The following is a 10,348-nucleotide window of genomic DNA, read 5'->3' as shown; positions in this document are numbered from 1 at the left end:
GTGGTGATTAACTGATGAGAACCAGCTGATGCATGACGGAGTCCTGTCCTGGTGGCTTATGGGAGTTGGAGTGTTGAGCCAGACCATAGTATTCAAGCAGACAGCTGACTGAACCGTGACAATAATGTTTCCTATGTATTTCCTGCTGGTGTTGCATATTTAGGACTTGTTCTGATCATCAAATATAAAAAAAAAGTATTGATACCTCACATCTACAAGGGTTTTGCAGGAACAAGTTCATCTGAATGTTCAAACGATTATGAGTTTAACAATTTTGTTTTCCCAAAATATTTTAAAAGGCTACTTTTGTGATGGTGTTTGGCAGGCCTCTCTGGTCACTTTTCGTCATCTTATTCTTCTTGGTCTTCACTAGTTTGCTGAATTTTTGTCAGGGACTCCTGACATACCTGCAACCCATCTCCACTAACCCTGGCTCCATTTCATACCTGGCCTCTACCTGACTCCAGGTTCTTGTAAAGTTAAAAAAACCTCCTAAAAAAGCATGAAAAATAAATATATTAAAGCATGTTATGGTGTACATGCACTGCAGAAACAAAGTCCCACAATATGTCGTACTCCGAGCCATGTCTGGATATGCTCACATTCATTTGTTATGCTACAGTTTAAATGTCCAGCAGCACATGGGATACATCACACACGCAAAGCTACAGTTACCTTTCTTACATTTATCTTTGCTTTTTCCAATTTTATTTCCATTTTTTTTACACTTTGATCAAACCTTTTCTTTTTTCATCAAGACATTACAGTTTTCCAGATGGCCCTACAGATTTAAAGCATTACATTGGACACGCATACACAACACGACTTTTTTGCTGCAGACGTTCATAATTCATACTTGCCAAAATGTGAGCGCATTACAGTGAGACACATGTCAGACCACAGACAAAAGATTTATCGTGTAAATATCACGGTCCAGCTGGAAAATGCTAATTCCTTCACGAGGAACTGAAAGAGGGAGTGGAAACTCCTCACCCTGAGTCGTCCACATGAAAATCACACACAGATAGAGCTTTGATTGCTCCCTAATTGACAGGAAATGTGTGCGATCGGTGCCAAGCTAAGCAGGAAACGGAGCTCTTTGCTTTGTCTTCTTGAAGTCGCACAATCTCTGCTTGTGTACCTGCAGAGTGTAGGACACAAAAGGGAAAACACAGATGCAGGCTAGACAAGCTCACTTTGCACACCGGGGCTGCAGCGTGATGAACGATGTTTGGGCTCGGGAGGTTGCACTTCATTAAAGAGGTGGACAAACTTGGTGCCAAGCTCAGTGGTTTGTTTGTCTTTCTCAGTTTCCAACAAGCTCAGTGGAGACAGCTGGGAACAATGCTCAGCATCAGCTGGAGGAGCGTTACACAGCGCTGACGGGCCCGGACGCTCCCCTCGCTGCTCACTGTATTGTATGTCGTCCACGGCGGGCTGTGAAAGTCCTCCGCTCAGCACCGCGGTGATGGATTACCCATAACCAACAGCAGTCAGGCAGAGTCTAACGTTCCTATTCACGCCTCGTGTTTGTTGTTACACCCTGTGCGGAGTCATCTGTCAGCGGAACAGCCTGGGGCGGGCGCTGATCCCCTGATCAGCTGCATCATGGGTAGTGTTGGTTATTAACTCTTTACTACTGGAGATATCGCTGTCTCATTTGAGGAAAAGCGCGAGTGAAGGGAAAGAAACTTAAATGGATCTTGTTGTGTTTTTAAACAGAAAAAGGTCCAGCAGCTTACTTGTTAGAATGGTTATTCATTTAAAAACCACTGAACAGGTTTCTCACGTGGACCTGAGACTGTCAATAGACTCTGCGCGGCACACGCTCTCCAGACAGAGCTGTGACGTCACCGCAATGCTCCTTTGTTAGTGAGTCAAATAAAAAAAAAAACTTGTTCTCATTCATCATCGTGTTTTTAATGACTCATCGCGTGAGTTGGATTGTGCTTTATCGCAAAATGATGATTTAATGTGTTTCACAGAGAAACAAAGGAAAATAAATGTTAATTTGTTTAAAAGAAAGAAAAATGTGAGATTTAGTATTGTTTACTTGGTACCAGGTAGTCAGGTCCAGAGCAGGGATCCGGCTACGCCAATCCGGGCATGTAATGGAATCCTGCTGGCTCATACTGTGAAAGGGGGTGCTGATATATAATCTTTCTTTATGTCTTTCTTTATTTGTTTCCTTTCATGAAGCATCTGGAACATCAAAACACAAAATCAAATACAGAATACAACACAGTCCTGCAACTCCATGAATGAAAGGGAGCAGACGAAAGAACAGTGTTCTTATTTTGTCCCTGCCCCTGCTAACTGCTCCTCTCACATGCCCCTCTGCATTTATCCAGACTTGGGACTGGCACAAGAGGACACTGGATTGTGTCCCCTTGTGGTTGCATTACACATGCACACACCATTCACACACACACACACACACACACACTTTTTTTGTAATGTTTTTTTTTTTTGTAACAGCAGCTGTTTTGTATTTCCAGTTAATGTTTTTTAAAATTCCTCTACTCTTCATTTTCACTCTGTAATCTACAATCCTCCAATGTTTCTACATCTTCTTTCAAATCTTTACCAGAATTCATTCAAGACATCCTCTAAAGTGACGTTCTCAAATACATTTGGTGAAATGCTTTCACCAATGACTTGAGGAAGGGCTTGTTGGTCATCCTGCCATGAAGACCAGGATTGTACCGGAACTTCAGGAACTTCTTCCAAAAAAGTTCCAGAAGTTTGGTACTCAACTGAAGCTGCATTTGGGTTCACAGAGTTCTGGGTGGTTATTCCCAGAATATCCGTGATGTCCTCAAATGCAGCAGGAGTTACAGAGTCCAGTAAATCTTTCACATTCATGTCTTCAGAGACAGTCTGTGTAAAAGATTCCTGGATGGGGTCAGTTAGGGGCTGTGGATGAACCTGCCCTAATGCTGGGGATTCTTTTGTGATTTCTGGTGCCATCTCAGAGTCTTTAGTCCTTTGTTTCTGCTTCTTAATGACTTTAGCATTGTTTGTGTCTGTAGAAACCGGTGGCACAGAGCGGTCGGGGTTGTATCTCCTCCGATAGTTCAGGCCTCCTCTAATACTTTGTAGACACAGCCATGTTCCCAAAGTGTCAGGCTCAGAGGATGGGCGAGGTATTTGGGAATTTACAACGGGCTGAGGATTTTTTGTAGCTCCAAGTCGAACCCGTTTGCTGTGTGGCTGATCTTGTACATTTGAGGAATCCTCTCTCCCTCTTTTCCGTGACTTTCCAGCGGGTTCTGCAACCATCTCCTGAAAAGCTTTGGAAGTTTGGGATGAAACTCCAACAATGTCAAGGATGTCCTCAGGTGCAGCAGGAGTTACTGAGTTTAGTAAACTCCAAAAGGATTGGTCAATGGTATGTAGTTGGGATTGTGGATGTCCCTCCATTGAATCCAAATGTGTTGTGGGATTCTGTCTGAGGGAGCACTCCTCAACCACAGAACCACTCCAAGAGGACGAGAACATTTTAAATAAGGATTTTCTGTAATGTGATGAAAATCTTTAAAATGTTCTTGTTAAAAGTAAACAGTGTAGATGCAGTTTTTGTAGCGTCAAAAAAAACTGCGTGTTCCTCAGTATAAGTCGAAGGTACTTGACTGGAATGCAAGGCTTCTAGTAGCTGGGGAACGTTCTGCTCTCTGGTCAGGACCAAACGAACAATGAGAAAGAATGATTTCTGGGTCCTATTTATAACCTTCAGATCAAAGGCGATGATGTCACACAAGGATATGACATCACACAGGCATCATGATGCTATGACATATCACAGTGTCTGGAAGCTTCCGGAAGCTTCTAGAAGCTTCTAGAAGCTTCCAGACACAGTGTGATGCCATATCCTTGTGTGATGTCACACAAGGATATGACATCACACGGGGATCATGTGATCATGGGGATCACATGATGGGGATCAAGTCACAATCATGTGACTTGTTTGACAGATCATCGTCTTTGATGATGGCGGGTAAACTCCATATTTGGTCAAAGGCTTCACAGAGGATTATTCAATGTTCTATCTTCAACCAGACTCCAGTCCCTGAGGAGCACAGAGGACGCCTTTCCTGTGTCTTGGTGGCAGAAACACGATTTGATGCAAACATTTCCTGGGGGGCCCCTTCCCCCACAGAGGTGCATCTTTAACTACAACCTTTCCCCAGCCCCACTGGTTGTGAAGAGTGCTTTTTGGATGCTGTCTGAGCAGTGGCCTCTGTATCAAGGCCTGCTTTAAGTCCACCCAGGAGTTGTGGAGCAGAGTGTAAAGGTAACATCTGTTCCTCACAGCTTCATTCACTCAGCAGCACAGGAACCGGCAGTGATTGAAGCTGTGCTAACGGAAGCACGGCCTGACATGCACTGCTGCCAACAAGTCTTCCAGAGAGGCTCAGAGACTCCTTCTTGATCCACTTTCCTGCTGGGGGAACAGATCCAAGGCAGAATCGTGTTTTTGCTTCTCCGAGGACTGACCCACAACGGCTCTTTTAAGAACCACCCACAAAACCTTTAGGAGCTTGAATCTCACCTTTTCAGTGTTTATAGTCCCAACTTCTGAAGGATCAGAAAGAGAAACTTACTGCATCTGTTGGAGGACAGGCGGAGCTCTGAGGGTCATAGGTCGGTCACCTTGTTTTCCACAGCAGTGGCGATCTGCTGCAGCCTGTAACCCGGCTGCATCTTCTGAGCCGTGCAGTCCTCCTCCAGAGCCGTGATGATCTGAAAGGAGGAGGACGGGGAGGTCAGTGACCAAAGACAACCGAGGAAAGAAGGAAACGTGATTCTGTGAGAGGAATGGACGCCGTGAGAAACTTTACAAAACACTTTTAGATTCAGACTCTCCCGTCTTTTCACAATCAGTTGCAGGAATCTCCAGCTGTTCTGACTTCAGGGGAACAGAATCAGACGCAAAAAGTGCAAAAACACTTTTCTCTGCTCTCACCACTTTTTGTTCAAAAGGTTTTTTTGCTCTAATAATAACAGCTTTCAAAGTGTGACCAACTCAAAGATGTATTTAGGGAGTTTTTGAACTGTGTTGGACACCAAAGTAGGTCTGTTTGTTGGAGTCCATGAGAGCGAGCTTTAATGGAAACAGTGTCATTTCAAAACTGTGTTTTTCGAAATTCCTAGAATTTAGATAAAGAATCTGAGAGACAAACACTTTGAACATTCAACATGAGATTGGCCAATTTACAACTCGAATAACTTGAAATGAAGAAAAAAAAATCATGAAAAACAGTAGGATTAGTTAGAAAATGTTGAGAAAAATGTAGCAGAGCAAGAATGGTTATTCTGACAAATATAATGACTGAATAATAGCTGTTTATTTCTCAATAAAAGTCTATGAGATTTTGGCCTTTTGGAGCCAGCGGAAACTTCCTGTTTGGAACGCGACGGAGGAGGGGTCACTCAGTCCAGTTCTCATATACAGTTAATGGTTAATATTGATGTGTGAAGTTATAGAAAATGGTTGCAAACCTGAAGTTCTGCACATGGAATCCGATAGTCGACTTCTCCGGTTTTCCAGACTCAAAGACCTCCTAACAACTGGTTTATGTGGACTCTTTATGTGTTGTAAAAAGACTGGCTTCTGTGGAAGTTATAGGAGGTGTAATAAATCCCCAGCTTCTGCGGACTCTTTGGTTTGTGACCAGGTGAGTTGCCAGAACATTATACCTCTGCTCCCTTTGTCACGCCGACAAACAGAAGCGAAGCAGCAGAGGGAGTTCTGAGCCAGCGCTGCTGAGGATCAGCCAGGAACCAACACTGGCATACACAATGGAAGCTCTGCTTCCCCTGACAGGAAACTCAGAAGTAAAACTTTTGCTGTAATGTTCGATTTTACTCCATAAAGCAAAGAGCTGAAGGGAGAGAAATGCAGCAGGAATACAATAATCACGCTAGAGGGCTTCAAAGCAACATTTGACCTTTTTTCTTTGGTTTCTTTTTGACATTGTGGAACAACTAAACATTAAATTAGATGGTTTAATCCTGTTCTTGAAACACTTGCTGATCTTATTTCAGTATTTATGCGTGCGTAATTCCTGATTTGTGTTTAACTTAAGATTTGTGTGTGCGTAATTCATGATTTGTAACTCATATAATACATTATATGAATAAGTATAAAATTGTTAAACAGGAATGTGTTGTGAGAGTCAGACTCCATCTTCCCTGTTTGGTTACCCTTTATGTGTACAACCACCGCTAAAGTTTGACCTCAGGTAGATGCGGACATCTTGACTTTTTATTTTAAAAAAGTACCTGTAGTTCTTTTTCCAAATTTAAACTCCTGCCAGGGATTTTGATCTCTCCTTTAGCAAATTTAGTTTTAAAGTTTGTAGATTCTGAACGGTGTCGGCTTGGCGGGAGGTCACAAAAGGGGCACTCCCCTGTTGCTCACAGATTTTGAAAAATGTGAAAATTTTGGCTCAAGCTATGATATGGAAATAAAAGCATTGTGGGTATTTTCAAGGAAATTCAACATTTTGTCTCGCTGTTTCCTTTAAAAATTACAACGACCTTTTTTTCTGCTGTAAGTTATTTAAATGACATCAGTATATCATTTATTTGGGACATAAAGTACATGCAGGTGTCGTTATTGCAGCTGTTGTGTCTCTCTATCCTCACTGCACCATGTTTGTTTTTTACTGGAGGTTTCTTTCTTTCCTTGCCCGATTGCGATTTTCTTTTTTTTTTTTTTTGTCTCTGCGTTTTCTGTAGTGCCGTGACATGAAGTTGCTTGTGAATCGGTGCCATTTAAATAAGCTGAATTGAACTGAAACATACGGCAGCAGTGTTCATGTGCGATCAGTTTGCAGGCTCCGCTGCCTTTGATGGAGCGCTGGAATAGAGGCCGAGATTGAGAGGAGTTCCTGCTGAGCGGGCCAGACCCTCAGTTTGTGAGGCAGAAAATTGAAGAGTTTCACCAGCAGACACTGACACTGCAGATCTACTGTTTCCATGCCACGGAGTTTTGGATATGGATTTGTTTTTTTTCAAACTGTTATTAAAAATAAGACACGTGTTTGCAGAGCATGGAAAAATTGAAGGTAACACAAATCTCCTGCTCTGTGCGTGAAACTTAATAGAATACTTTCACAAATCTGTATAAAAAGCTGCTACAATAGTTAACAGATTAGCTTAAAAGTCAGATCTGCTTCAAAATATATAATTTTTTTAAGTCTGTGAACCAAAATAATTACACTGAAAAGAAAAAAAAAATCTTAAAATATTTTTTTAATTTTGGTGAAATAATTCTATATAAAACACTTTTTTTGGATTGGTTGACCAAAAAATTGAACTTCTTTGCATTTTTATTTTGTTAGATCATCTTAGTGCAGCCGTAGTGAAGAGAAAGAGAAGTCGACACCTGATTGGACGATTACAGGTTTCGTTTTCCGACCTACCTGCCCCCAATTTAAAATATGTCAAAGTTTAATTGTTGAATTATTTTAGTGGTAAATTGTAATGGAAAGATTTAAAATCCACAAAATGTATGAAAAAAAAAGGAATTTCCAGAATCACTTTAATTAAAAAAAATAAAGTAAAATTCAAACTAATAAATCGGATGGTTGTCTAAATTAATGCTTGGTTTTTAAAAAATGGAAATAAAAAGAGAACTTTATGCTAAAAGGAAAATGTCTGGGCTCTATTAGCCATCTTCTAAATTCAGAAAGAGCTGACGTAGACTATAATAACAAAACTGGCGCAGCCTTAAGGCAATCGGGATGGCGGAAAACTAAAACCACATGCTAGCAAACACAATGCAGCTTAATCCTCCAAACTGACAAATACAACCATTTGGTACAGTGGCGAACTTCAAGCAGAAGTCAAATGCTTCATTGCATTTATGGTTTTGGAAGCGATGACGTTTAATGGATTTAAGGTTTGGGAGTTGTCCTGACGTTAAAAAAGAAACTTTTTCATTTCAGAGAAAACCCAAATAAGTATGTTTGCTTCAAAAACTAGAAAGAAAAGCTTTAAGCATCTCATAGGGAAAACATTATTTTAACTTATATTTTAGTGTATGACATTACATGGTAATACTGTATTGAAAAACTATGCTAGTTAGAGTGAGCTGTAGGTAAGAAACGTCAGTGAAAGAAGCAAAAATGGCAAAAAAGTTCAAAAGGATTTGCTAATGAACGACGCTAATGGATGTAATGGATTATAAAACGGCAAATGCAGACGGAAAACGTGAGACACCATTCATTGCTGAGACACGGTGAACCCTGCGCTCCGTCTGCTGTTGCAGTGGAATAAACACAGACTCTGAAACCTCATCAAACACACAACCATCTCCAAGAAAACGCCTGCCAACTTGTTGGCTTACGGTTTGTGGTTGAGGTTAATAACCGTTGTGGTTACAATCCGATAGTTTCCCGAAGTGGATGTAGATGTGAGTGTGTCAGGGGTGAACGAAAGCAGAGAAATAACTGGTTTCAGTTCACTCTAAGAGCTGTTTTTTTCCTCGTTCATACAGTTTTTTGCAGACATTGATCTGTCAATCCTTGCAGAGTGTTTGCTTTGCTGTAAAAAAGAACAAAAACATTTGCTTGCAGGAAATAACTAACATATCAGCTTGAGTTGCAGAGTGGAAATAATGTTTAATATTATTTAGGGAAGTTTTTGATGAGTTTAACATTTTCTTTATTATTAGTATTATTTGGGGAATCTATAGAAACATTTATTCTTTTTTTTTAATAATGCTTGGCTCCATCACTTTCTGCTTCAAGACCAAGAAAAAGTCTGGATGCAAACCAGTTCAAAGGAAGGATTTGTTAATGTTCATGTAAGTGTAGACTAACATCCGTCTTCTTTACCCATGTAATCCCTTTTGGGGTCACTGGAGCCGACCCCAGCTACTGTTAAAGGCGGGGTAAACCCTGAAAGGATTGCCAGTCTGTTGTACAACCACACAATGTATTCAAACCTAAGGATAACTTTAATCAGTGTTGGTAATTCCATGTTTGAAGGGCCAGCATTCTGATTCTTGTGAAGAAATTGAATTACCTGGATCAGGTGTGTTTAGTCAATAAGGAGCCTCAATAGCAGGTTGGTTGGAAAACATGGTCCTTGAGACCTGGAGTTTGACCTGTGGTTTCTGAATAATCAATTAACCTCTGAAGCAGGGCTTTGGACTGAGGAAACACGCCATCAACACACAGAAAGGTTCCGGTTGCGATACAACAATAGGAGCCAGTTTCTGATTCCCAAAAACCTAAATAATTGTATTCGCTCAGTCTTTGGGAAAAGACGGTCTCTTATGATCAGCCTTAACTTTGTGACTCAATGAAAAATCTGGCCAGCCATTCCTTAAATGCTGTGGCTTCACATTCTCATTCCCAAGTCATCACATGTTGAAGCATGAATAAGGAGATCTATGCATCATTTTTGGACGTTTTGGCTGTTCCAATTACATCAAATTAAATTTTGTTGGACGCGGACCGAACCTTGGGATGCAGCTGGTACCAGTACCCTAATCTAGCCTGGTCCACATCCAGAGGTTAAGGCAGTCCACGTCCCAGTACTGGATCGGTACTGGTTTACGGCTGGAGGTTAGGGAGCCTTGACTTGATTGGAACAGCCAGCACTTCAAAAAATGACAAGTTGGGGGCATCTAAAACGTCAGTTTCTGATGTGGACGGGTCCTTAACCATAAGTTAAAATGTGACGACTTGGGAATGAGAATGTGTCCTGGCACCAACGGTCGGGTCAGAGGATACAGACAGCTCCTTCCTTTAAACTGTAAGAGTTCTGAAGTTTAACTGGCTTTTTCATCTGTGTTTCTGGTAATGTTTTGAACTGTTTCCTGCCGTCTCTCCAGGTTCATGTTGTTATCCAAAGCTGTTGTTATTTCAGTGAGTTTTCCCCAGTTTCTGTGTTTTCTGTTGGTCATGGTCAGGTCGTCTGGGCTGGTTGGTCACCAGCTTTGATGGTCTCTTGGATTTTTCAAGTTTATTATTAAATGTCCAGTTTGAGCCACTGTATTTTGGGTCCTACACCACCAGTTCCTGACAAACGGTCCATCTGGAAAGGTGACAGCGCTATGGTTGCTGAAAGCAGGAAATTGTGTGAATCCTTAGCCCAGAGTAAACTCCGCCCACACCCTTCTTGTGTCCAAATAAAGTCCCAAACTACTATTCCAAACTCTGGTACCTTGGAAATTTCTCAGAAGTCTGCAAAAAAACAGTGTGTGTTGTTACTCACTAGTCTGGGTAATATAGACCACAATGCATTGCAATAAAACAATTTGTCATTTAAAGGAAAAAAAGTTTTTTTAAATGCATTTTTTTTAAAATCATCCAGGTTTTCATAATCAGAA

General features: G+C 41.2%; 1 protein-coding gene across 1 annotated transcript; it reads right to left on the bottom strand.

Annotated features, from left to right (window-relative positions):
• Window positions 1-2,762: 2,762 nt before the first annotated feature.
• LOC112150991 lies at window positions 2,763-5,116 on the bottom strand (the record flags this gene model as incomplete). The annotated part of the gene is given in 1 exon segment (XM_036217488.1): window positions 2,763-5,116. A coding segment is annotated over 1 exon segment (739 nt), but the record flags the coding sequence as incomplete, so codon positions are not given.
• Between the last annotated feature and the right edge of the window lie 5,232 nt (window positions 5,117-10,348).

Source organism: Oryzias melastigma, linkage group LG20 (genome assembly GCF_002922805.2).
Source record: "Oryzias melastigma strain HK-1 linkage group LG20, ASM292280v2, whole genome shotgun sequence".
Classification (NCBI taxonomy): Eukaryota; Metazoa; Chordata; class Actinopteri; order Beloniformes; family Adrianichthyidae; genus Oryzias; species Oryzias melastigma.
The sequence above is the reverse complement of the archived record's forward strand: the minus strand, read 5'-3'. Positions and strand labels throughout refer to the sequence as shown.